The sequence below is a fragment of the Prionailurus bengalensis genome, chromosome A1, assembly GCF_016509475.1.
Source record: "Prionailurus bengalensis isolate Pbe53 chromosome A1, Fcat_Pben_1.1_paternal_pri, whole genome shotgun sequence".
In the NCBI taxonomy this organism is placed as follows: domain Eukaryota; kingdom Metazoa; phylum Chordata; class Mammalia; order Carnivora; family Felidae; genus Prionailurus; species Prionailurus bengalensis.
The window spans coordinates 1,432,419-1,460,307 of record NC_057343.1 but is presented as its reverse complement, the minus strand read 5'-3'; the positions used below and the strand labels follow the sequence as shown (position 1 = coordinate 1,460,307).

At 50.0% G+C, this 27,889-nt stretch overlaps 1 protein-coding gene across 2 annotated transcripts in view; it reads left to right on the top strand.

Annotated features, from left to right (window-relative positions):
• Positions 1-18,549, top strand: part of CRYL1 (crystallin lambda 1) — a 129,213-nt gene extending 110,664 nt beyond the window's left edge. For both annotated transcript variants that reach the window (XM_043574734.1, XM_043574745.1), the window contains 3 exons: positions 10,344-10,449; positions 17,560-17,666; positions 18,046-18,549. In XM_043574734.1, the coding sequence (XP_043430669.1) occupies positions 10,344-10,449; positions 17,560-17,666; positions 18,046-18,159 (327 nt within the window). In that variant the 3' untranslated portion in view covers positions 18,160-18,549. The remainder of the gene's footprint in view (positions 1-10,343; positions 10,450-17,559; positions 17,667-18,045) is intronic.
• Positions 18,550-27,889: the final 9,340 nt, after the last annotated feature.

Here is a 27,889-nt window from a genome sequence, read left to right as displayed (position 1 = left end):
GGATGTCCAGACGGCATCATCCTTGTGCTGGCCACACACGTAGCATCCGCACCGGCCTGTAGCCTTTTGATTTCCGGAGCAGGGATGCAAACTGTGGCCAGGTTTTCCTCTTACTAGTCATGGGCCTGTGGGAACAGAGGCATGTCTCTCCAGGAGTGACACCGAATGGAGCAGCATCCCGGTGTTTGCCAATCAGGTGCACCCGTGACCTGTGCTCCTGGTCTTGTGTTGGCGGCCAGCCGAACGAGCAGCCTGCCTTGTCGTGAACTGCTCCGTTGAGAACATACAGCAAGCTTTTTCTACGGAATGAGAGACACACGGGGAACTAATGGGGAAAGATGGCCCCAGATCGTAAGTGTTCTACTATAACTACCTTGTACATGTCTCACATGTGCTGTGATCATGGGGAAGTGGCCGGTCATCGGATTTCTGCTCTCCTTTTATGGACCAATATTAATGTAGGTTCCATTCTCCAAGTTCACATTAATTCTCAGGAACTTTACTTCCCACACGTCCAGCATTCTGCGTGGGAAGTTGTATATCCGTGGCCTATAGTTTCTTGGCAGCCTGGGGACACCCGTAGTTTCACTGATGGCTCTTTTCCGTAAATGTCCCCCTGTGACCCAGTATGTTCATTCCCTGGCAATCCCTCAGCCTTCTCTCTGGAAGAAAAGCAGTACAAGACAGGGAAGCAAGGCCGAAAAGAAGAAAATAGAGCAGAATCAGGCTGTCAGTTGTTCCGCAGGCTCTGGGACCAGGAAAGGCAACCGTAGTCTTGTGGCTTGAGAGGCTCGACAAGAGAAAGCATGTTCAAAGCAGTGGCTTCCAGGCAGTTGGAAGGTGGGGTTGTGTGAGCGATTTTTCTCTGGAGGGAAGGTGTTGGAAATGCTGTCGACTGCTCCAGGCTACAGCTCACCTGGAATGTGTCCAGCAGGAAAAAGCTGAGGCTTGATTGAGCAAAGTATTACGGTTCAGACATTGACGACATCTGCCTCTGTACCTGGCAAGAAGAGTCACGTAGAAGGCGGTCATGCAAAGGGAAACTAAAGGAGCCCAGAAAGACCCAGGGTTCTGCCCTCTGTGCCACACCCTCGACCGTAGGGCTTTCTACATCGTATGTGTTTTAAAATTCAAACTGAAAATTTTAGTTTTTTTTTTTTAAATTAAAATGATAATGGATAAAGAGTCTGACTGAACCTCCTTGTGGTTGAAAGGAACCGGCCTGCAGCAGTCCTATTGGCCGAGTGTGGGGTCCGGGAACTTCTGCCTCCTGCCCTGGGCCCCGTGTCCTTCCAGAAGTGACACCACCTCTCTCTGCCTAGTTCATTCCTGGCCTGGGCCTCCCTTCAGCGACCAGCCTTGGGCTGGTCTCCTGGCCTCACACAGGAAGGTTCCCTCTCGTTTCCCGTCCTGCCCTGGGTCTTGCCATGCCCTCGCCTGCCTCGCACTGTCCTTCCTTCTTTTGTGCTCATCCACTCGGCTTCAGGCACAGCGTGCACGGGGTCCTCCAGCTTCCCTTCCGCAGTGTGGCCTGTTCTGTGCATTTCTTTTAACTTTCTCACCAGGGCAAAATTCGCCCAGCAGAACTTTTTCTTAAGACATTTTTCTGCCATTTCTGCATTTTTGTTCGACCTCTTGCGAATAGAGCCCAGACCTCGGTATTGATGAGGCTGAAGGAACGGTCTCCCACCCCTCCAGCACCTGAAGCACGCTCACCTTTCCACCTCATTCGCACGCCCTGGGTCCACTGTCCCTGTGGCCTCCTGGCCTACCTTTTGCCTTCCAGAGCCTCTCTGTGGCAGCAAGCTCGTCACCCAAAGACATTGAACAGCTCTCTTGGCTTTCTCTTAGCTCTTGTACCCCGTAAAGTTTTCCCAAAGGCGGTCACGGATCTGTCACAACTGTCGTTTTCTTGGGCTCCGCTCCCTTTCTCAATGGGACTTGCTGGCATGTATTGGGAGTGCAGGGCCTTTGGAGCATGTGCATCACCTCCTTTACCAGGACCATTTTCCAGATTGGTTGAGACCTGCTTTCACCTTGGCTTAAATTCAGAGAGCTTCCTAGCAGTGGCTTGTTCAGAGATCCCAGGAGAGGGCAGTGCTTTCCATCCATATTGCAGCCCTCAGAGGACACTAAGGCTATGCCCCAGGACTGTACCAGAAGCCACACCCATGACTCAGCGAGTGTTTGTTTGTTTGTTTACTTAAGAGAGAGAGAGAGAGAACTCGGGTGTGTGCAAGCGGGGGAGGGGCAGAGGGAGAAGGAGAGAACCTCAAGCAGGCCCCAGTGCAGAGCCCAATGCAGGGCGACATCTCGGAGCATGTGGGAGTGGGGGGCCATGGGCCCCCCTGTGCGTGGAGCTCCGGCCGTCTCCACTCTCCCGAGCTTCTGTCTGACATCATGAGCGTCTCGGAGTCAGCCGTGGACACACTGAAGAAGCTTCGTAGGTTGGGATGCCTTCTCTCCAGAGCAGTCCAGGGAAGACGGAAGCCACTGAGGAAACTGGAGTTTTCTTTCCTCTGAGAGCTTTATTTGCTGGCTGGGACTCATCGGTTAATTAGAATTCCTTCTAGTCGCGATGGTCTGTAAGAAGTCGACGGTTTTTATGATAGGATTTATTTACTGTTTTATGGGAGGTTGCTTTGAGCAGCCACATTGGCAAGCAGCAGAGCCCTAATGAAAGGAGAGTTCCCACTCATTTACTTTAGAGACACCTCCAGACCTATTAACAGACAAACATAATGAAAACATCAACCACATACTCCATTTTTTAACAACCTGCTTGGCATGCCTGGATTACTTTAATAGTGTTTAAAGTAAAAGCTTCAATGCTAGTACTTTAACAACCCTTAAAAAAAGCTCAACAAAAATGCTCTTACCCTACTTATCGTCGCCATCAGGTAATCAGTCAGGACACATGCTGGATCTCAGCTCCACCAGTGTGAGCTGGAAAGTTAACAGGCAGTGGGATAGAGGGGAGAAGGGGGGAGGGGGACCCCAAGAGAAAAGGTGGAGAAGGGAGGATGCAGGTGACAAATTGTGCAGCCTTGTCACCCGGCCTCCTTTGTGAGGGGCAGGCAGACGCTGGGCAGGAGGCCAGCCTGTGACCGGGGACATGGGAGCAGGAAACTGCTGGAATTGCAAAGGAGGGGCAGGCAGAGACGGGCCTGGGCTGTGCTTCTGGTCCTGGATGGGGCACGTACCCTCCTCTGTGTTCGCAAACCTCTTTGTGAACACTTTTTCCCCTGAGGACCACTGCCCTTGCACGCTTAACGTTTGCACAGAAGGGGGGATTCCTTCTGCTGTGTTTGTTCTCAGGTCAAGTCTCTTCCTTCTCTTTCAGAATCTTTAATACTATTGACGGGGCGCCTGGGTGGCTCAGTCGGTTAAGTGTCCGACTTTGGCTCAGGTCATGACCTTGCAGTTTGTGAGTGTGACCCCAGGCTGGGCTCTGTGCCGACAGCTCAGAGCCTGGAGCCTGCTTCGGATTCTGTGTCTCCTTCTCGCTCTCTGCCCCTCTCCTGCTCTTGCTCTGTCTCTGTCTCAAAGATAAATAACAATTAAAATAAATAAATAAATAAACAAACATTAAAAAAATACTACTGTTTTTCTTCCTGAAAGCATTGTTATAAGCACAGCACAGTAGGAAAAGACACACCAGGGAATTACTGCTCCCTGGGGCCTAAAGAGTTCTTCAGCATCCCTTGTATTAGGACAAAGTCTTTCCTGTCTTTCTCTTTCCTGTTTTTTGTTTGGTTCCATTTAAACACTTGAATCTGAAGAATATTCAAAGGGAAAAAATACCACTTACGTTTCTCCTACCCTAAAGCAGTCAACTGCTTTTATTTTTCTGTGTTCCTGTCTAGTTTCTATTAAGAGTACTTCTTGAGTTTCCATTTTTAATTGCTTCCTGACATTTCATTAAAAATTTTTTTTAACGTTCATTCGAGTGGGGGAAGGGCAGAGGGAGGGAGACACAGAACCGAAGCAGGCTCCAGGCTCTGAGCCGTCGGCACAGAGCCTGACGCGGGGCTCGACCTCACAAACTTACCTGGTTTGTGAAGTGGTAACAACCTGTCACCACCTACCCGGTATGGTCCGCCTTGTCCCCCTCGTCTCCTTTCCCCTGAGCACCCTCTCAGCAGGCTCTGGACACTGGGAGTTTTATGAATCAGCGTCCTATTGCATCAGCCAGATGTGGTGTTCGGTCGGCTCTACCGCGAGTTAGCAAAATTTGCCCGAGTCATTCTGCAGGAATGTTTATGCCTCGCTTCCAAGAAAAATTGTAGGTTGTGGCAAGAGGCCGAGTAGCTCACAAAGCTGGCTACGAGCCTTTGAGTAGCAGTGGGGCCACACGTAGCAGGCTTTTGTTTCTCAGCACTTACAATCTTGCATTTGCCTCGCCTTCTCTCTGGAAGGTTGCTCGGGTGGGGATGGCTAGAGCCAGGTTCGTGTCGCATGAAGAAGTAATGCCTGTCAAAGAGTATAGAAAACCAAAGTATATACGTGTCTATGGACGGAGGGAACTAACTCCTGGTTCTAGTTCATTTCTCATGAGAAGAACTGTGAACCAGCATGATAGTTCTTAATTTACACTTCAAAATCTCTATTACTTTCTCTAGCAGTCACCAGGACTTGAGTTGGAGGTTTCTAAAAAAAGAGAGTCCAGGGGCGCCTGGGTGGCGCAGTCGGTTAAGCGTCCGACTTCAGCCAGGTCACGATCTCGCAGTCCGTGAGTTCGAGCCCCGCGTCGGGCTCTGGGCTGATGGCTCAGAGCCTGGAGCCTGTTTCCGATTCTGTGTCTCCCTCTCTCTCTGCCCCTCGCCGGTTCATGCTCTGTCTCTCTCTGTCCCAAAAATAAATAAACGTTGAAAAAAAAAAAAAAAAAAAAAAAAAGAGAGTCCAGAACCCCTCGCTCCTACTTGAGTTATTTCCACGTCAGTGATTATCCTCGTGTAGCCCATCCCCGAAACGTCTTTGCAGGCAGGGAGCTCACTGAGGTTTACCTCTGTTCCGTCCTTGCTCTAATTAGAGATTGAGGTGGGCTCTCTTTCTGTAACCCCTGCTCCTTGGCCTCTCTGGCCAGAGTCATGGTAAAATAAAAGAAGCCCATTGGCCCCTTCGTGCCCTCTTTTTTTGCTTTTCACTATGACATTTTCCTAAGATAAACCTTTTTTCTGGCTCTTGGTTTTCAGTTGAGACAGTGGATCGAGGCCTCAACAGCTCTGATTGGGAGGGGCAGAAGGACTTGTGCATGGCCTAGCGCGGGTTCCTCCGTAGTGTGTCTGTGTTCCCGGTGGTGATGGTGGCGGCAGCCAAGTTAAAGCAGTGTTTGCACAAGAAAAACGTGAAAATTCAGGTCTGGGTATGGTGAAAAGTAGAGCAGCACAAAACAGAAGAAAAGCAGAAGCTGGAGATTAGTAAAAAAGGAAGTGGAAGATGGCACGAAGAAAAATGAGAAAAGTGAATGAAAGTGAGGGCGTGCAAAAAATACGTGAATCCAATCAAAATTTAATATGACAATGGGACGATCAGCGAGAAGGAAAAATAACTGTGTGTGGCTGCTAATCAGTAGGGGAAGTCGTCCCAGGAGATTCATGCCTCAGTACTGCCAGACCCCTTCTTCTTCCTTGTCCAGAAAACCAGATCACCCTTTTGCCTACTGCGGGCCATTCGATGTGTCTTCTCTCCTTTCCCCGCCTCACTAACAAAGGCTAGATCCAAGCCGTCTGAAGGTGAGGACCATGCCTTGAACTTCTGTCCACTGGTGAGGGCCATGTTGGCTGGGCCAGAGTGCCCACATATTCAGTCAAACATAGGCTCGATGTTGCTATGAAGATATTTTGTTAATGTGATTAGTTTAACTTCTATAATCCGTTGGCTTTAAGTACAGGAGATTTTTCTCAATCCCCTGGGAAGGCTTCCTCCAGTCAATTGAAAGGCCTTAAGAGCAGAACTGAGGTTCCCACCCTTAGCTCCTGCTGCAGATTTCAGACGTATCAGCGCCCTCAATCACACAGGCCTGTCCCTCAAAATAAATGTCTTTACGTGTATATAACCTATGAGTTCTCTCTCTCTGGTGGGATCCTGCCTGATGCATCCCCAAACCTTTACTTGTACTTACAGTTTGTATCATGGTATCTTGCGTTTTCTTTCTTTTTTTTTTTTTAATGTTTATTTTTTTGGGGAGAGAGAGAGAGAGAGAGACAGAGTGTGAGCAGAGGAGGGGCAGAGAGAGAGAGGGAGACACAGAATCCGCAGCAGGTTCCAGGCTCCGAGCTGTAGGCACAGAGCCCGACGCGGGGCTCGAACCCACGGACCGCGAGATCGTGACCTGAGCCGAAGTCAGACGCGTAACCGGCTGAGCCCCCCAGGTGCTCCTGTGGTTTAATTTTAGAGAGAGAGAGAGGAAAAGAGCAAGCGGGGCGGGGGGGGGGGAGGGGGAGAGAGAGAATCCCAGGCAGGCTCCACACTCAGCTCAGAGCTGGAGACGGGGCTCGGTCCCATGATCCTGAGATCATGACCTGAGCCGAAATCAAGAAGCAGACGCTCAACAGGTTGAGCCCCCCAGGTGCCCGCAAATCAGATTTTAAACTAACAGGGGTCTAGTGTTCGTTGCTCTGTATGAGTTTTTGGAATCTTTCAACCACTCGGGGCTTTTCTTTGTCCGTGTGACTTGAGAATTTCGCCATAGAATGGGGGAAGTGCTGATGTCTGTACTGACGGATGTTCGTTGAGGCACAGACACGCCGGAGTAGGGCAGGCTTTCACTCTTCAAACGGGCGTGCAGCTTGCCACCTGTTCCCAAGGAACTGGTTGTCAGCTCAGTATGACCAACTCAAGCACCTCTTTCTGCCACTGTGATTATCAGTTGTAATTATTATTGAGAATATTAGCATCAAGACCACAGATGTCACTAAGGACCCGGGTGGAGTGGAGCTTAACCACAAAATTAGGCGCTCTGAGCCGCAAAATACCCTCGTGTGAGCCTTTGGCTCAGTGCTGAGTGCAGCTGCATGACTACTTAGGACCATTTGTTTTCTCTGCATTTGGCTTCTGGGTAAAGACTCAAACTTAGAGAATCTACCTCAGAAAATCCAGATGGGGCAGAGAGAAGGATTTAGGAAGAGAAGATATTAAAACTCTTTCCCTCTTCCCATTTGTTCAACTAATGAAGAGTAACTGATAAGACACAGATGGTCATTTTGGAGAACATTTGGGAATTGGAGGAGAGTGTGGCTGCCCCCACCCCCCGTGTGGTACCATAGTGTGGAGAATCCTTCTAAGGCTTTATTTAGTCGGAGTCACTGTTAGCTCACATACTTACAGATCAAAAATTACTACTCGTGGGTGGCTCACTTTTGGGGTATTTTGAAGCCCTTCAGAAGTGAGCTGAACACAGTATTTAGAGGAAGACAGCAGAGGCGAAGAGCATTGCAAGTGGCAGGTAGCGTCCATATTTGCATCCTTTACAGCCTGAGTGCTGTAGGGACACAGCACTCCTTGTCCCTTGACAAGCACTCCTTGAGGCTGTTCCGGATGTTGACCTGGACCCCGAGGGAGGGCGAAGGAGAGTCTGCAGAGCTCTCGCCTGGCTGCCTTTCACAGCAGTCCTGAGCTCACAGGGTGCAGGAATGCTACGGCAAATGCTTTTAGGCAGCCTGGGGAGGGGACCCAAAGCCACCCTTCCGGCCCTGAGAGCTGGGCGAGGAGGGAGAGGAAGGCGGGGGAGTCCTTTCAACAATCGGTTTCTTGACAGTTCCGGACATTACTCTGGACCTTTTGTGTAGCATTGCCTCCTTGTTGCTGCCCCCTCCCCACTTAAAAGCTTTGCTACCAGAAGCGAAGAGGGGTAAAACTTGTTGGCATTTGAGTAAACTGAATCAGTTAATTTGGTCTCCTTAGCAGTGCAGCTGAACATTTGGTAGGGTGATTTCAAACGGATAGGAAACCTGGTGAGACAGTGGGATAGATAGCCCAGCAGACTAGCGGCGCCTGGCAAGGGTGACACCATCAAGTGTTGGAGAGGTTGCCGAGAGCGACGGGGACCCACATACACTGCCGGAGGCAGTGAGCACGGGTACAACCCCCCTGGAAAGCACCTAGCATCATCCAGTCGAGTCGAAGCTCTGTGTGCCGTCGGACAGCCGCTCTCCTCTTGGATGCGTGCCCCACGGGCCAGGAACAAGAATGTTCCCAAATATTTGTGAGCAGTAGGTTGGATTAGTAAACTGTGATTTTATATGTCAACAAGGGAGGCCAGACCGCAGCTGCACACAACACAGGTAAAGCTCAAAAGCATCGAGTGGAGTGAAGGAAGCAAGCCACAGAAGAATGCACAGCGTGAGTCCGTTTTGAAGAGGAAGATAGGCAAAAAGCAAACTCTGCTTCAGGAACATAAACATAGATGGCAAATCTTAAAAGTAGAGAAATAGTTACTACAAAAGTCTGGATGTTTGCCTCCAGGAGGGAGGGAGGAGGACGCAGCCAGGAAGACCAGCATGGCGGTGTTGGCAGGTGGGGGCGAGGTGTGCTTTGTAATTCTTCTCTAAACCACGTGTGTAGGTTCATGCACATCTTTGTTTGTTTACCCCCCCTCCCCCCCCCCCCCCAAAACTAGATGGAAAGCAGTTCTTTCAAACAGAGTTTCTCAGGCATGCCTAAATGGTACTTGCCCTTCGTGGGTGGCTCTCTTTGGTTCTTTGGCCCCAGCCCCTTTCTGGTCCCTTCCCCAACACCGCCGTGGTGGTCCAAGCACCCCCAGGGACCTGAGACACCGGTGTTTTCTCCCTCAGCAGCTGATGCAGTGATGGAGGTAGAGGAAACAAATCTGCTTCCTCGCTCAACCTTGTGGGTGACTCTGAAGTCTGCAAAGTAGCGATGTTGCAGAGTCCCTGGAGGAGGAGGAGGAGGGACAGCAGGGGCGGGCTCTAGCCTCCGGTTCCTGAGCGGGGAGAGCCTAGCCCAGACCTCCCGGGGCTGCCTAGAGGCCAAACAAGCCTCCTCCTTGGCCAGAGGGCCTGGTGAAGCCCTGTGATGAAAGCTTTCCTCTGCCACAGGGACAGCCTCTCAACAAGACAACAGACAGTCCTTCCAAGGGAAGGACAGGATTTGCTCCAGAGCAAAAGAGGTGGGGTAGGGTGGGGTAGGGTGGGCCACTTGTGTGAGCCTGTTCCTGGGGGCCGGGTGGGTGCACGTGCCTGGTGTGCCTCTGGGGGTGTGGGCAGAACTGTGATTTCCACAGCAGAGCGCTCCGTCCTCCCCTCCGGCTGGGGGCTGGGGGCCAGCAAGGCTGCCCAGGGAAGAGGTGTGAGCCATGCAGGCGCACTCGGTGGCTTCTTAACGGAAGGTAGACGTGGCCTAGCTGTGAGGCAGGAGCATCTGTCTTCACTGTGCTCTGTGTGAAAGAAACCAGTCAGGAAAAAGGAACTGGAGACTTCACAGTAATTCTAGCAGTCTGACCAGCAAAGACCCGGGGGGAAATCTGACGGCCTTCCCCCTCCCCCCACCCCCACCCCCACCCCCATCTGCCTTCTGACAGCTGAATTGCCCAAGGTGAAGATATCCTCGGATGGAGACTCAACTGGCCGTGGCCTCCTGGATCACGCACGCATGTGCTTACGCGTCCTGCTCATTCCAAAAGCCGTGAGAGGTCGAGGCTGTGCAAAGAAAGGCCAAGTAACGCAGATGGCCAATCTGACGTCTGACCTAAACACATGAGACCTTGCCTCTTGCTTTGCAGTCCACATTTGCAGAAGATTCCAGGGCCCCACCTTGCAAACAGCACCGGTTCTACGCTGCATTTCATCAAAGGATGTCATTTTTATGAACTCATTAAAAGCCGGACAGGGCTGGGCTTGCAGGCGGGCAAAGCTTGGAGGATGACTCTTCAGTTCTTTTGATGGCTCCAGTCTTGGCGTCCAGATCTCAGGCTAATATGTAGACGGTCCTTTCTTGTGCTTTCCCACCAATGCCCTGCTCGCTCTTGTCTCCCTTCCCTTCACCCGGTCCCCCTTCTCCAAAGCTGCGAGTGACACATAGCTTTTAGGGAAGGGAACGGAAGACAGTGGAGATTGACACATAAGATGGGAGCTTGATTGCAGCTCTGGAAAAAGCGAGTTGGTGTTTGACCCTCTCACAAAATACTCTCTTTTCAGGATCTGTTTATATGTTACAGTTTTGTCACGCAGAACCTGTGAAACACATGTAGAATGAAAATACTATTCTGGAGCTTTGGAGAGTATTTTGGGATTGTGCTCCAAGGGAGTCAGCTTGAAAGTGATGGCAAGAACGTTGTTTCTCCAGAGGACTCATCTGTGTGCTGCCCCATTTTCTCCATTTAGGAAGGAATAGTGTCTCCGAGCGACCTTGACCTTGTCATGTCAGATGGCCTGGGCATGCGGTATGCGTTCATCGGACCCCTAGAAACTATGCATCTCAATGCAGAAGGTACGCTTTGCTTCCGTAGGGGCTACGATGGGAGTTCTTTGCTGTTTAGTGTTCTTAGGGGTTTTGTAAACAGTACAGTTTTGCCTTTTTGTTTTTAAACAACTGGATAGAAACAGTATCATATGAAGGAGACGGCGGCCAGCCCTGGTAATTCACAGACGGGGGCTGCGACAGGTCGTAGTGTCCTGAGATGTCAGTCCACATGGAATCCACGAACCCCAGGGCTCTGCGCGGCAGAGGGCACTCAGGCGGGAAGAGAAAGACAGATGCGTGTGGTCATGGAGACTTTGCCACATGTTACCCAGAAAGTTGTGTTCTCCTGAGAAAGATGATGCGGCTGTTTACAGAGGCAAGGAGAACAGATAGGGAAATGCCGTACGTGTCTCCTGCCTAAATCTGAGCAACTTCTAAGTGTGACATTTGGAGCTGGAGGTTTCCCGCCAGGAGGCTGGGAAGCCAGCGGGGAGACGCCTCTGCAGGGGAGGGGGCTGCGCTGGGCACGGGCGGTGCTCGGGCCAGGCCAGTCACCCCGACTTCAGAAGCCGACTGAAGCCGGCTTCAGAGGGTCTGGGGAGGTAGGGCCGAGCCCACGATCTAGCGACTCTAACAGGAAGATAGATTGAGAAAGGTGAGAAGCTTCCAAGAATGCAACTGTCAGCCACACTTCAAGTGAATCAGAAACAAGACGCCGTTCGGGAAACAAGCACTGAAACCTACACTAGACTGAAACAAAATAAGTTTAAAATGCTATGAATAAAAATCTAGGCAAATATCACCTAAATGTCATCAGTACCTGCTCTCTCTTAGTGTTGAAATTACAGGTAACTTTTATTACCTCTTTGCCTTTCTGTGTTGTTATAGTTTTCATAATTATTGCCATGTTATTTTAACATTTATATTATACCTGTAAAACGTATGTACGGGGAGAAAGGGAGTGTTGTATTTAGCTCCAACGGTCCACACTTAATTGAAATACTGAGAAACTGGAACTTGTCCAGAAGAAGCTGAGCGGAGAAGTGTGTGTGTACGTGCGTGGGTGTCTTTTGTGGGCGTGGACGTGGCAGACAGACAGGTTTGGGCTCAGCACATGGCAGGAAGTTTCTAGTTCCTGGGGCTGACGTTGAGGGAGAGGGCCATGCTGCTCACGGTGAATAGAGCAGTTGGGGCTGGTTGGCCACCTGGCAGGATGTTTAGATACCGAGCAGAGATGCCTGTAATGAAGCTGGAAATCAGGGGTCTGTTTGACTGAGATTTTGTGATTCCACAATGTTTTGGCAATGCTTCAGTTTTCAGCACCGTAATTAATGAAGTATGACTTCCAGTGAATATGTCGGGGCAGTTTCGCCAGACGTAATCTTGCAGGTGCGCATACGGTGCCTTGCGGGTCGTGCAGGTGGGGTTCAATACCCGACTTGACTCTTCCTTCGATGAGCGTGGCTGAGAGCAGCTGCAGGAACAGGGAACTCTGTCCTAGCACGAGCATCTTACTTTTGTGGCAGGAGGACAGCTGAACACAGGAGGATAATGTAAAGAAAGAGGCCTCTCTCTTTAAAAGTGAAACGAGGGTTTTGAAGTATCATTGAAATAAAGTCTGGGAGAATTTCAAATGCTTTTTCGGCCGGCACCTTAAAGGTGGCAAACATATTTAAACACTTGGCATGCATATCAACACGGCTTGATAACTGCCATGCTTTTCTCTGCAATTTTCTTTTCTTCAGAATAATAAGATAACTCAGGTATCATGAGAAATCAATAGGGAGACAGCTGAGAACAGCTCTGACTCTCAGACAAATAGAAACGAAAGCCAATGAAACCAGAAACTCAAGAACCAAATAGTGTGGCAGACAGGAAGGAGGCCCGTAACAATTTTTCAAACAAAGCAGATATGATAAGAAAACCTAATTGGCTTAATATGATAATGGTGGACGGATGTAGTTTTCAACTTCAGAGCATTCCAAAGACCAGAGTTAGAGTGTTATAAGATCTGGCTTGTAACCAATGGAAATGTTCATTATTCTTCATAGTGTCATCCAGAATATATCAAGATTGGACGGAGAGGGTTCTTTTTTTCTGATGTCGTTTTCCTAAAGCCAGCATCTCAGGTTAAGGCTAGTTATTCGTCTTAAAGCTACAGTTTATCTAGAAGTGGTAAAAGTATTTTAGGATTTGTCTTTAATAGCACCTAAAAAACAGGAGGCCAGCTTGCCTACTTTGCCTTTTGGCTGAATTTTAAAAGCCACCCTCAGCAAGGACAGACTCTCTGAAGAGGGGGTCTGGTCAGCGGAGCCTGGGTCGGCCTGGGTTCCTACCTGATTTCTCAGCTAACTAGCCTAGGGGCACCTGGGTGGCTCAGTCAGTTAAGCATCAGCTCAGGTCATGATCTCACGGTCTGTGAGTTCGAGCCCCGTGTCAGGCTCTGTGCTGACAGCTCGGAGCCTGGAGCTGGCTTCGGACTCTGTGTCTCCCTCTCTCTCTGCCCTTCCCCCGCTAAGCACTCTGACAGTCTCTCTCTCTCTCAAAAATTAAACAAAACAAAACACCATTAAGCTAACCAGCCTCTTGCAAGCGAGTACCCCCCCCCCCCCCACAATCAAATGGGCCTGGCAGCAGGGACTCCTTTCAAGGGTGCTGTGAGGATGAAGCCAGATGGAAATGTTTGTCTCGATGGCTGACACAGATGAGGTCCCTTAATCAGTATTCTGTTCATTCGGTGTCTTGTCTTGTTTTTAAATTCACTACTCTTCCAGTTTTTTTTTTTCCCTTTTTAACTCTCCCCAAAAGATTCACAAGTGCATGGGGAAGAAATACAGAATGAATACAGATTAGGGCATTTTTGCAATAGAATAGTGACATCTCCAGACTTCAACCGTTTGGTTGGTTTCTTTGCTAAGCTTTCAGACTACTGGGTCAGCGAAGAGAACTGCCCCATTTGATACCTGTAGCAGCTTTTTGGGCACCTCATGAGTTTACTTCTACCTGGAGAATGACTGTCTGAGAATCGGCAGGCCCCGGAAATCACCTCCAGTTGAAGCCAATGTTTACCATCCTGCCTTGTAAAATTTCCTCCTGTGTAGAGATGCTTGTCTTTTTTTAAAATTTATTTATTTTTTTTTTTAATTTTTTTTTCAACGTTTATTTATTTTTGGGACAGAGAGAGACAGAGCATGAACGGGGGAGGGGCAGAGAGAGAGGGAGACACAGAATCGGAAACAGGCTCCAGGCTCCGAGCCATCAGCCCAGAGCCCGACGCGGGGCTTGAACTCCCGGACCGCGAGATCGTGACCTGGCTGAAGTCGGACGCTTAACCGACTGCGCCACCCAGGCGCCCCTATTTATTTTTTTTAATTGAGGTGCTTACTTGCTGGGTTTGGCTCATTTACACAGGGCTGTTAGCTTCAGTGAAACAGGTGAACTGCTGGAGCTGGGACCTTGTGGAGTTAAGGGGCCCCAGGTAGGTTTCTGTCTCCACCCGCCTCCCTGACCTCAGGTGAGGTCTCACTCAGGTGGGAGTTAGATAATGTTGCTCTGTGCTTTGGGGCCTTTTTGATCTTCCTTAATAAGTTCTGTGAAACTCTGCCTCTTAAAAGCAGGTGAATTCACGTAGGTGTGGGTTCATACGTCGGTGCGGGTTCATACGCCGTGTGGAAACCAGACTCCTCTGGTGTGGGTAGCGGTCAGGGCTCTCCAAGAAACTGAACACCCAGAGCCCGTCTCAGGAGCTGCCGCTGCGGGTGACGGTAGGACCGTGTGCCTGCTGGCTGTTGCATAAACGCAAACAGAGGAAGGCGCTCTCTCTCTCCACCCACCTTGGCTTATGTTGAAGGTTCAAGAAAGCACATTGTCTCGCCCTTGTGGGCTCACAGCTGAAGAATTCCAACTTAGAAAGCAGCAAGCCACGCTGAATCTAATCTCATGAGAATCACGTCTTTCCCCCACTTTTTCTTATTCCATATAAGCATCTCTTAAGAAATCAGGTTCAAAATCCTCTAAAACGCTAAGCTCGAGAGAGTTTTGGGAAGTATATTGTTGAACCAGGACAGAGGGCGAGGACGTGGAGGAGAGAAAATACAGGCGAAGGCCCGAGTTCGTAGTAACGTAAGGGAAGTCTGGACTAGAAGGACAGAAGGTGAAATGGTTTCTTTTCCTCCCCATTTCCAGTGAAATTAGTATTATGGGATAATTGCCACGCACCTCCTTTCATAGCGTAGAGAAGCCAAAGTTATTGGTGGAAACGGAGTAAAAACGCTCCTTTTAATACTTGCGTAGTAGAAGAGGACAGATTGCAAATAACAGTAGCAATGATCAGTGTCCTGGGACGTTGCAGGTCGTGACTGTAAGTCACCACGAACTTGCATCTTGGGTGAGGGGGCGAGCCCTCCCAGGGGTGTCCAGCTTCTCTGCAGGTGGTGGGGGACGGTCTGCAGGCACGCGCCCTATTCGTTCCTTACCTTCACCACAAACAACGGGGCTGTTTGTCCCAAGAGCCCGAGGGCCTGTTACAGAAAGCATTTTTATATTAGTAAGAGTGAAATTTTCAGTGGCTTCCTGAACAGTACGGAGCAAGTTATGAATGGTGTGACAAGGATTTTTACTATCTTGTATTCTAGTTTGAAGGAATAAGTGCCCTTTAAAACGACAGATTTTACAAAAGGGAGAGGGAAAAAAGTTCTAGAAAGCCCTTGGGAGACTAAAATGACTCCGCAGGGACAGGGAAAGGCGAACACTCATTCAGCAGATGTGAAGTGATCCAGAAGTGAGACACAGTATGTGCACAGGACCCTGTGGGTTACTGCTCACACAGGGTGGGGGGTGGAATTGGTCCCTGAGAGACTCTGCTTTCCTTCCAGGCGGGCAGTCCTCAGCTGCGGGAATTTTTCCCGTTTTCTTCTCGTTTGGTATCTTTATACCTTGCTTGGTTCTAGTGTCTCTGCCCCACCAAAAGGAACACACTGTATTCGCGTCTAGATTTTTTCACCTTTAGTTCGAGTAGATAAACAAATGGATAAAGTGAAGCAGATACTTAATTTTCAAGAGGAGGGGCGCCTGGGTGGCGCAGTCGGTTAAGCATCCGACTTCAGCCAGGGCACGATCTCGCGGTCTGTGAGTTCGAGCCCCGCGTCAGGCTCTGGGCTGATGGCTCAGAGCCTGGAGCCTGTTTCCGATTCTGTGTCTCCTTCTCTCTCTGCCCCTCCCCCATTCATGCTCTGTCTCTCTCTGTCCCAAAAATAAATAAACGTTGAAAAAAAAAAATTTTAATTTTCAAGAGGAAATAAACGCACGGGTGGTTTTCTGTGTTCCAGAAATGCCATGCCATTCAAGATGGCTAGCCAGCGTAGGACATTTAGGAGCCTCCCTGAATCCCGACTGTCAAGTTATGCTTTCGTCAAAGGAAACAAAACTCCTTATTTTTATTCGAAACCCCTTATTTTGAAACGACAGTATCTACCACTTAATTATAGGTGCTAATGTCAGAAAAGTTGGTATGCTTGAAGTGTGTACCCTTGAAATCAGTTTCTCTTCTAAGAGCAAATTGGGTGTAACTTGAGCACCCTGAAAGAGGAAACCATTTGAGCCAAGGTGGACCCCCAGTGAATTGAGGCTTTCACGTCGGTGTAGCCGCACCCAAACCAGGCCCCAAAGAAGCTGTTAAGAGTGTCGGGCGGTGGTCACTTTTATTTGAACTTAATCAGACACACTTTTCGTGGCGTGGGTGGGAGCCACGCTCTGGGATCTCTGCAAAACCCCGCGTTTGTTCCCTCGCTCTCTCTTTCGCCTGACCCGCCGACCGCGGAGTCTGGTTCTGGAAAATGTCGGAAATGGGCCAGAGGCGGAATGGCAGGCGGCTCCGCGCCTGGCCTCGGCGGGGCCCGGGAGACGCCTCCCGGTGCACGTACCTGGGACCGGCCTGGGACCCGACGCGTGTCCCGGCGCACGCCCCCGCACCGGCCCGGCCGCAGGTGCCCGCGGGGCGGGGCGCGGGCCGAGCTGGCCGTTTGCCTGCAGAGCGGGTCCCGGCAAGCCCGCCCCGCGTGGGGAGGCCGCGCAGCCTGCCTGGGGCTTCCTGCCGGGGCACCTCTGCCTCTCACAGGAAATAGCAGCTTCGGCCTCAGCCGGCCCGCGCTGCTTCTCCCCCTCCCCCTCCCCTCCGGGAGAAGCCTCCTCTTCCTGGGTTTCTCCACCAGAATCCTAGGGTCCCGTCTTAGGCCCCGAGACCCAGGCTTCCCGAGGGCCCCGGAGCTGCAGGAGCAGGTGCAGAGCAGCGCCGCCAGGGGACAGATGCCGCCCCGGGCTCGAGGGGTGGCTGGGCGCCGGTCCACTGGCCAGAGCCGAAGCGGGTGCGCCCGCGGAGCCTGCCTCTCAGGTAGATGCAGCCTGTGCCGAAGAACCCGCCACCTTGCAGACTCCCAGCAAAGTGGTAACTAGAACTCAGGGAGTAAGTGCGAGACGGGCGGATTTAGGGAGCTTTGACACCTTTGGTTCTTAGAAAATGAATTCCAGGGGCGCCTGGGGGGCCCAGTCGGTTGAGCGTCCGACTTCGGCTCAGGTCGTGATCTCGCGGTCCGTGGGTTCGAGCCCCGCGTCGGGCTCTGGGCTGATGGCTCGGAGCCTGGAGCCTGCTTCCGATTCTGTGTCTCCCTCTCTCTCTGCCCTTCCCCCACTCATGCTCCATCTCTCTCTGTCTCTCACTCATAATAAATAAACGTCAAAAAAAATTTTTAAATGCATTCGAGCCATTCACAGAAGTAACCTTACAGACACATTGTTGGAGACCTTTTTGGTGAAAACAGAACTGAATGTGATATTCTACAAATCAGTGCAGGAACACAGGCCAACCCCAAAGTCTGTAAGAGGCGCTGACAGAGGCCCGAGGGTCCCGTCACTTTTCAGGATTTTAAGATCTGATGGAAAGCTTGAATAGTGACATCGGTGAGGACACTCCTTCCCCGGGGCCAGCCGACTGCGGTGGGCGTCCCCCTGCACCTTTTCTTCATCCACAGGAGGAGAAGAACTGAAGCCTGAGCTAGGATGAGACCCTCTGAGTAGATTTCTTCATTTGGAGTTTTATAGTGTTCTTGCTGATATTGTGGGTTCTTGCTTTCGTGATTTCAGGTATGTTAAGCTACTGTGACAGATACAGTGAAGGCATGAAACGTGTCCTAAAGACTTTTGGACCCATTCCAGAGTTTTCCGGGGCCACTGTTGAAAAAGTTAACCAGGTACGTAGACCCCTTCGAGAGACTCGTGCAGGCCGAGGGGAAGCCCTGTGCCACAGGTGAGGTTTTATTTGTAGCCAGGCTTTGCCTTGGATCCTGGTGGTTCCTCACTCCCGACTTGGCGTCCACGGTCCTGTCGTGGTCACAGGAGACTTTAGAGCCGTGTGACCGATGAACTGGTGGCTCATCTGAATGGTCTCAGAGGAGCTGCAGGCCTCTGTGGATTCGGAAAGTTTATGTTAATTGAGGGGTTACTAAGCTGCTTTTGTTTTTGAGAGCAAATGCACAGTTTGAATAACTAGGAACAGTTACTCTCCTGGTACGTTAGTTCCTCTGCACGCTCTGGGATTTTTTGTCTTGTCCTTTCTTTTCCTATTCCCAGGCCATGTGTCTGAAGGTTCCCGTGGATCCGGAGCATTTAGCTGCCAGACGGCGGTGGAGGGACGAATGTCTGCAGAGACTCGCCAAGCTGAAAAGGCAGATGCCGTCCCAATAAGAGCTTCCTGTGCTTCCGGCCTTCCTTACCGGGAGTCCCGTTCGGTGGAGTCACCAGCACCCAACCCCACCACTCGGGACCAGTGGGGAGCCGGGCAGTCTTGGTGGAGGCCCGGGGCCTGGCCACAGCAGCGGGGCTGATCGTGTCCCCGCCTTGGGTTCCCAGCACACTGGGCCCGAGGGCTGGTCCCTCCCCGCCACCTGGGCAAGCAAGAGAGCAAATCGTCTGAGGATCTTCACCTTTTATTTTTCGTGTGATTCCGTATTTTAATCTGTAGCGAAGTATTTTCGTAATTATTGTCAGATCTGCTTCTGAGTACTCCGTGGCCCTGAGGCAACTGCCTTCATTTTGCTAATGCTTATTCTGAATAAAGGTTTTTGATTGCATAAAGACGTCTTTTTTCTTCCCGTCTTTCTGAGAAAGACCAGTGTTTGATTCTAAAATGATTGACTTATTTCATAGTGACCATGACGAGTGAGTAAGCAAACACTTTGTTCTGGTTCCTTCGTCAGCCACTCAGTAAAAATGCACCATTTGGGGCCAGTGTTTCCCAAAGTGGATTCTACGGTGAGTGCCCTGGTGCCCTGGGGCTCTATGGTCAGACGTGTTTGGGAAACTCCTCCGACTGCCCCGCCCTTGGGCACTCACAGGTCTACAGGAAACTAAAGTCTCCAAAATCCTACAGTAAATACAGCTGTTTAACCCAACACCCCGTTATCCTCTTTGATGTGGAGTCTTGTTCTAGCACCCGTTCCCCAAATACTCTAGCAAATAGCAGTCCAAGTACCCCCCACCCTGCATGAGGTCAGCCCATCACAAGAACTTGGATCACAGGATGCCACTGCAGGGCTCCCCGACAGCTGCCCGCCCAGTGACCCTCCAGCCTTTCAAACTCAGGTGACCAGCTTGCCAGCTTCGCCTGGGAAGTAGGGAGACACCTTTTCAAGGCTGCGGTGGTATTCGAACCAGCGTCCCCAGTCAGGAACCGTGTGGGAGTTGTTCTTCTGGCTCGGGGTGCACAGACACTCACCTGTCACATTCGTTTATGTTTTAACATCTTTTGAGCAGCCGTGAGGCTTCGGGCATCAGGCAGGTAGTATCTGCCTCGCAGAAGTTTACTGCGAGACAGCAAGATGCTAGAATAAAATAGGATAGGGCCCAGAGGATCATATACACAGGACATCGTAACTAATTGCCTCTCGCTGTACCCTAGAAGGCCTCGCAGGAGACAGCCTCTGAGTCTGGTCTTGAGTAGCAGGGAAGAGTCAGCTAGCCTTCCTGGCAGAGGCAGCAGGGTGAAGGGTGCCGGGTGCCCCAGGAAGGTGGGGTGGTTCCCTGCAGCCTGAAAGAGAGCTCTGGGGAGGAGAGCTGGGGCTGGGGCCGGATCCACATGGTAAAGAGTGCCGAGCTCAAAGCAATGTGTGGACCTCCCCTAAAGCAACACAGAGCCTAAGCGGTCTGTAGGTTCTGAGTGGCCCTGTCACATTGGGATTTCAGAAAGTCCCACCTGACAACAGAAGGGACTGAGCTGCAGGTGGGGCCTGTTGTGGTCTAGGTGGGGGCTGACAAGGCAGTGAATTCGGAAGGTCTCCTGGGGGTGGGACTGACGGTCATCAGTGATGCCCTGAGAAAGGTGATACCAGACTTCCTGAGTCATCCGCTCTGGCGACTGTGCAGATTTTGATGCCGTTGTATAAGATGAGGAAATTAGGAAGGAGGGGCAGGAGATCTGAATGTTCCAGATACTGAACTTCACTGGAAAAGGGAATGTGGCAAGACACGGGGGAAGTTTTCAACTTGGAAAAGGCTCTTTCTCTTCATCTGATTAAGTTTTAGGTACTCCTCAAACCCTGATGACTCAACCCCTCACTCTGTGACCCGCCGGCAGGTTGTTTCATTGAGCAAGTCGAGCCCCTGCTTCTTCCTACAGCTTCTGGCCCCCACTCCTTTCCCTTCCACCGTCTCGTCTTCTCGGAATTGCTGCACTATCAGGGCCAGCCTGATTCCTTCTCTTATGAGCCCAGGGAGGCCGCCATAGTCTCTGGACCCAGGTTTGGGATCCCTGCTAAGAAGATGACGTCGCTGGGGGATGTGGGGTGTCGGTGGATGTCATACACGGCCTGTTGGTTTCGCGGCATCGATGGGCCATCGCAATTTCAGATAAACGGACCCAGGGAGGCCATCCGGCCTAATGGTGCGGGCCAGTACGAGGGAGCAAGGCCGGAGCGTCCTGGTGGTCCCCATGGTGGTTTGGGCGTGGAAGACACAAGTGGGGGCGGTGTGGGGGCACGTTCACGTATGTGTTCCAATTCTGTTTTCCCACGTGTGCTGTTCTTGGGACACGTGCAGCAGAGGTGCACCCGGCCTAGGCCTGTAGCCGTCACGATGCGCAACGTACGGCGAGGAGGGTCAACGCAAAAGACCGGTCGCGACAGCGTCGAGAGAGCCAGTGTGTCGATTCCCACGTGAGGGCTGAAAAAGTTAGTTTCCAAATTGAGAGCAGCGGAGAGCGTGCTCGCGGCCTGGAAGGAAGGCAGGAAGGCAGGCCTGGAAACCGCGGACGGAGCTAGGACTTGATCCGAAGGGGAACCGAAGGGACGACCCGGTATGTGAGCGCAGGCCAAGCCCTCCGGCCTCTCAGGGAGACATTGTAGGACTTCCAAACGAGCAGCCTCTGCCTTTCAGTTTGTCGTCGTGGGGGCCGGCTTCCAAGAGGCTCGCGCGCTTTGGCGAGGTTGGCAAGTGCATAATTCAGGTACCAGTCTGCCCGTGAACGTCCTCTGAGACACCACATTCATTCAGTCGCCTCTGGTCTGTGACAGTCTCTCAGTCTGGCCTTGCCGTTCGTGACCACGACGGAGCCCTGGCCAGGTCTTCTGCACAATAACCCCAGTCCGGGTGTGCCTGGTGTTCTCGAGGTGAGACGGGTTGGGTTTTGGAAAGAATACCCCGGAGGTGAAGTGCTCTTCTCACATCCTGTCCGGGGCCACATGATAGCCACATGACGTCACTGGGGATGTTTGCTTTCATCGGCTGTGTTTGCCAGGTTTCTGCACTGTGGGTTAACCATTAGAAAATAAGAAATTAATTGGAAGGACGAGCCCAAGCAGCTATTGTCCTGAGTGGTTTCTGAGTCATCTTCTGAGAACTGCAAAGCTGTCGATCTCCATCCACAGTGCAAAGGTTCCCTTTTCGTTGGTCTCTGATCCAGAGGCCTTCCTTCCCAAAGGCCCAGTATACGTCCGTGCACACAAGGATCCAGATGATCTCCTTGTTCCTCAAGTTTTAGTTCAGCAGCTTAGCACTCTTGCAGGACTCAGAGGAGGTGCCAGCTGCCCAAGGAATAGAGAACAATATATATTGTTCCCGTGGGAGTCCCAGAGATGCCAGGGACACGACTAGCAGTGGAGTCCCTACAATTCCTGTCTGGTCCTTGCTTGGTTTGTTGGTGCATCTGTAATCGATGAATTAGAAGGTGATTTTTCTCATGCTCATAAAACTCACGAGGCGAAAGTAAAAGCCGGAAAGCCAGTTCATTCGCTTTCAGTTGATTTATCTATCAAACACTTACTGAGCATCTACTGTGTGCCAGGCGCTGTTCCAGGGGTCAGGGATGCACTAGAACATGGAACAGGCAAACAGCACCTGCTGGTGTGCAGTGGTTCTAGTGGGAGCAAACAGACACAAACCAACCGATAGGCAAATTATAGAACACGTCAGAAGGGGATCGCCTGTGTAGCTAAAAATAAAGCAGAGGAAGGCGATGGGGAGTACAGGTAGTGCGTGTGTGCGTGCAGCTTTAGAGCAGTAATCAGGGGAGGGTTGATGAGAAGACAGCATTGGAGCAGGAAGTGAGGGTTAAAACCATGGAGAGATCCAGAAAAGAAGGACCCCCCAGGGAGGAGGAACAAAAGCGCAAAGGCCATGAAGTGGAAGCTGAACTTGTACACCTAAGGAGCAGCCAGGGGTCTGTGTGGCTCAGTGGGGGTGGGGGGTGGGGGGGGGGAGCAGTAAGAGATGAGGCAGGGTGGTGAGGGTGGAGCCTTAAAGGCCAGTATGAAGACTGGCTTTTGCTTTGCACAAGGTGGGAAGCCAGAGAGTTGGGTTTTGTTTTTTTTGTTTTTGTTTTTTTTTTGTCATAAGCATATCAACATTGGATCTACCTTCCTAAACTTAAAACAAAAAAATTTTTTAATGTTTATTTATTTTTGAGACAGAGAGAGCGCGAATGGGGGGAGGGCAGAGAGAGAGGGAGACACAGAATCTGAAGCCGGCTCCGGGCTCCGAGCCATCAGCATGGAGCCTGATGCGGGGCTGGAACCCACAAGCTGTGAGATCATGACCTGAGCTGAGGTCGGACGCTCAACCAGCTGAGCCACCCAGGTGCCCCTACCTTCCTAAACATCTAAGCACATAGTATAGTTAACTCTAGGCACCGTGTTGTACAGAGATCTCTAGAATGTATTCATCTTGCATAACTGAAACTTTACACCCATTGAACAGCAACACCCCATTTCTCCCTCCTGCAGCTCCTTGCAGGTGCATTTTCTCTGCTTCTATGTGTTTGAGTATTGTCGATACCTCATGTAAGTGGAGTTGTGACGTATTTGTCTTTGTGACTGGCTTGTTTCACTTCGTATAATGTCCTTAGTATAATGTCCTCAAGCTTCACCCACATTGTAGTATATTGGCAGTAGTTCCTTCTTTTTTTAAAAAAATAATGTTTATTTATTTATTTGGAAAGAAAAAGTGTGTGTGTGCACACACAAGCAGGGGAGGGGCAGAGAGAAAGGGAGAGAATCCCAAGTAGGTTCCATGCTGATAGTTCAAGGCCCAATGCAAGGCTCAAACCTATGAACCTGTGAGAACACGACCTGAGCCAAAACCTAGAGTCAAATACTTAACCGACTGAGCCACCCAGGTGCCCTCAGATTTCCTTCTTTTTAAGAATGAGTAATATTCTGACATATGTATATACCACATTTTCTTTCCATTCACCTGTCAGTAGATATTTGTTTCCAAATCATGGCTATTATGAATGATGCTGCAATGAACACAGGGATGCAAATATCTCTTCAAGATTCTGATTTCATTTCTTTAGACAAATACCCAGAAGTGGGACTGCTGGATCACAGAGTAGTTATATTTTTCATTTTTTTGAGGAAACTATGCTGTTTTTCATCCTTTTCCTTGTAAGGAAAGGATGCCTGCACCATTTTACATTCCCACCAATAGTGCACAAACGTTCTAATTTCTCCACGCTTCTGCCAATACTTGTCTTTTTTTTTTTCTTGGTGATAGCCATTCTAACAGGAATGAGGGGAGATCTCATTCTGGTTTTGATTCATGTTTCCCTGATGATTAGTGATGTTGAACATCTTTTCAAATACCTGTTGGCCATCTCTGTGTCTTTGGAGACATGTCTATTTAGTTCCTCTACCCATTTTAAAATCAGATTGTTTGTTTTGTACTGAGTTGTATGTGTTTCTTACATTTTTGGATATTCATTCCTTAACAGATATATGGTTTGCAAACATTTTCTCCCATTCTATCGGCTACCTTTTCACTCTGTTGTTTCATTTGCTGTGCAGAAGCTGTTCGTTTGATGTAGTCCCCCTTGCCAATTTTTGCTTTTGTTGCCTGTGCTTTTGGTGTCCTATCCATGAAATCATTGCCAAGAGCTATGTTATGAAGTTTCCCCTTATGCTTTCTTCTAGAAGTTCTATAGTCTCAGACCTTTTCAGAATATTTAAGTTCTCAGGGGTGCCCGGGCAGATCAGTTGGTTGAGCATTGGAATCTTGATTTTGGCTCAGGTCATGATCCCAGGGTCTGGGATGGAGCCCCACATCCAGCTCTTTGCTGAGTGTGGAACCTGTTTAAGATTCTATCTGCCTCTCCCTCTGCTCCTCCCCTGCTCACTTTCCCACCCTCTCTCTCTCAAAAAAAAATTAAGTTCTCAATCCATTTCAAGTTGATTTTTGTGTGATAAGGGTCCGGTTTCATTCTTTTGCATGTGGACGTCCCGTTTTCCCAATACCATTTGTTGAAGAGATCGTCCTTTCCCCATTGTGTGGTCTTGGCATCCTCACTGAAGATCAGATGACCATATATATGTCAGTTTATTTCTGGACTCTCCATTTTACTCCATTAGTCTGTATGTCACCTTTATGCCAGTACCATACTGTTTTAAATGCTGTAGTTTTGTGATATGTATCGGGATCAGGAAGTATGATTTCTCCAGCTTTGTTCTTCAAGATTGTTCTGGCTCTTCAGGGTGGGTTCCTTATGGTTCCATAATAATTTTAGTATTTTTTCTCCATTTCTGTAAAAAAAAAGTTCCATTGACATTTTGATAAGCGATTGCATTGAATCTGTATATTATTTTGGATAGAATGGACGTTTGATCAATATTAAGTCTTCCAATCCATGAACACAGGCCACCTTTTCATTTATTTGTGTCTTCTTAAACTTCTTTCATCAATATTTTTTTAGTTTTCAGTGTATAAGTCTTTCACTTTCTTGATTAAGTTTATTTCTAAGTATATTATTCTTTTTGATACTATTATAAAGGAGATTATTACCTTAATTTTTTTTCCAGATAGTTCATTGTTAGTGTTTAGAAATACAACTGATTTTGATACGTTGGTTTTGTATCCTGCGACTTTACTGAACTTATTATATTAGTTCTAATAGTTTTTTTTGCGGAATCTTTAGGGTTGTTTTTGTTTGTTTGTTTGTTTGTTTACATATAAGATCATGTCATCTGTATAACTTACGGGATGGAGGTAAAGCTAACAAGATGCGCTGACAGATTGGATGTGGGTTATGAGAGAAAGGAACGGGTCCAGGGTGACTCCCAGGTTTGTGGATAGGGCAACAGGAAGGATGACGTTGTCACGTGTTGCGACGGGGAAGATGGGGCAGGGGAGGAACAAATGACAACTAGAAAGCTGCCTGGTAGCTTGGAATCTGAGCAAGGGGATGGTGGGTGGTGCTTTTTTGGGAGCAACTACTGTGTATTTAGGTGTAGTATAGGGGTCTGAGGCTGTAGAAGTGAATTTAGCTTGACCATTACAAGTTCACAGCTTAGTGGAGAAAATGGACACACGAAGAGAAAAGCATAAAGTTACAAGTGCAGTAAGAGAACTGTCACAGGGGGCTCCTGGGTGTCTCAGTCGGTTAAGCCTCTGACTCTTGATTTTGGCTCAGTCACGATCTCACGGTTCGTGAGACAGCCTCACATCGGGCTCTGTGCAGACAGCGTGGAGCCTGCTTAGGAGTCTCTCTCTCTGCCCCTCCCCCGCTGCCTCTCTAAATAAATAAATAAACTTCAAATTAAAAAATCAGAGAGAACACGGGGAGTTATAGGAGCCTACAGGAAGGGCCTGAAGGTAAGCCTAGTATGGGGACAAGGAGGCTGCAGCAAGTGGTCCCTAAGGAAGGAGGGTCTGAGTTGAAAATCTTGAGAACTGAGAATAAATGAGCCCAGCAAAGGTTAACTGCTATCAATCAGAATAGCATCGGGCACAGCAGAAGGCACTAAGTAAATAATTGTGGGAAGAAAGAGTGAGTGAAAGGGCTTGGAGAGGGGAGGTGCAGGGGCGGGAACACCTGGACACCCAGCCTGGCTTCTCGCAGCCAGTCCTCTCTGTACATGTTTGGAAGATGTCCTGCCCCGCAGGACTTGTCCAGTCGGCTGACCTCCATCACGTGTTCGTGTCACTGGCTCCACTCTGAAGGTGGGCTTAACTCTACGTTCAAGGGGCACTGACGACATCCTCAAGCCATGTGGCCATCAAGCATTTTCTAGTTCTATTGGCTTCCTCCGAACCTGACATCCGCAGAGTTTAGTGCGGGGTGGGTCAAACGGGAAGGAGGGTTTAGTACCTGTCGGCACAGCATCGCCTCTTTAGCTTTTTCTCTGCACCATTTTGCTTCTGTTGCCCCAACCTTTTTAAAAAACAAAAGCCAGGAACTTCTGTAAACACAGGGCAAAATGCTGTCGTTGGTGGAACTTACGCACGTGGCCAAGACATCTAGAGAAGACCAAGCGATCTAGACGCAGTGTTCCGGAGCACTGAACATCAGGCTCAAAAGCTGGCAGACACGGGTGCAGGGACTCTGCATCTCTCTTCCTTGAGTCCCTGACACCCAAGCCTTGAGTGTGGCTGGCATGTAGCAGGCCCTCAGCAGCGTGCACATGAGGCCAGGTAGATGAGCGGGGTCTCGGGGAGAGGGAGTTGGTATCCCTTCCGCAGGATTGGTGGGCACAGAGGCGGAACTCGTGGCCCCACGGAGCATGAGGGCAGGGGTATTTTCTCAACCGGTGGAGTTTGGTAAGGCTGGAGCTTCTTACTGAGGGAAGACATGTCACATCAGTGTCTGGAAACCTCTAAGAGAGGTCAATCTAGATCTATCTAATACAGACAGCCTTGATCTATCGAGGACGGAAAACAGGTCATTAGCTCACGTAAAGATATTTACGTAGAGGGGCACCTGGGTGGCTCAGTTGGTTAAGTGTCCGACTCTTGATTTCGGCTCAGGTCACGATCTCACGGTTTGTGAGTTTGAGCCCCATGTTGGGCTCCGCGCTGACAGTGCAGAGCCTGCTTGGGATTCTCTGTCTCCCTCCTCTGCCCTTTCCCTGCTCTCTCTCTCTCTCAAAATAAATAAACATTAAAAAAAAAAGATATTTACATAGAAAACGCCTTGAAGGAAATATACCAAAATGCTAGGCTTGGTTATTTGTGGATGGTTTTAAATTTCTTCTTTATGGTTTTGTTTATGCCATGACTTTTACTATTCACACATATTATTGAAAGCATGATGCTGCTGGCATGAGTTGTCTGCTATGAGGACTTCTATGTGACCGTCAAGACCAGAGCATGGGACAGATGACCTCTGGTGCCCGCCCATCTGGTTTCACATGTGGACAGGCCCACATGTGGACAGTTTCCCGTGTGGACCGTGTTTGTAAGCTGTCGCGAATGGTCCCGCGGAGTCAGAGCTGGCTGTCCACCGTGGAGAGCCCGAGCCCAGTGATGAGCAGGGATGGCCTCTCTGCACAGAGCTGTGTGGTCCCCCAACCACAGAGGACTGGCTGTGAGAAACCAGGCTGCACACACTGTTGTCATCACCTGCTCTTCAACAGCCTCCGAGATTCTACCGTCCGGTGGCTACAGCTCAAACTGAGACCGGGTCCCTGCTTCCATGGAGCTTATGTTCTAAATGAGGGAGGCAGTTAAAAAAGAATAACTAAGTGGATAAACAAGTGAAATACCAGATGGTGGTGAGTGCCGAGCGGCGAATGAAACCAAGCGACGGGATACTGTGTGCCCAGTGTCTGCTTCTTGCCGGATGCTTGGAAGACCTATCCAAGACCTGGACAGCAGGAAGGAGTGTTTCAATCTGGGAAGGAGCAGCAGGGCCGAAAGCACAGTTGGAGCCCAGGCCTGGAAGTGAAGGGCGGGGCAGGCGAGCAGGGGGGCCGTGGGCGGGCCGTGTGGCGGGAGGGGGAGTGGGTGGAGGGAAGAACAGAGAGCGGGGTAGGGCATCAGGTTAGGTCAGAGTTTAACTTAAGTGCAGTGGGAGGCTCTCGGAGTGCTGTGATCTCGTGGCTTTGCCTTTTGAAAAGCCCCGTGGAGTCGTCGGTCAGCCAACGTCTCCTGTAAAGGGTGGCGCGGTGCCCGTGGGAATCTATTACAGCTAGTTCACACGCTGCCTGGGTGG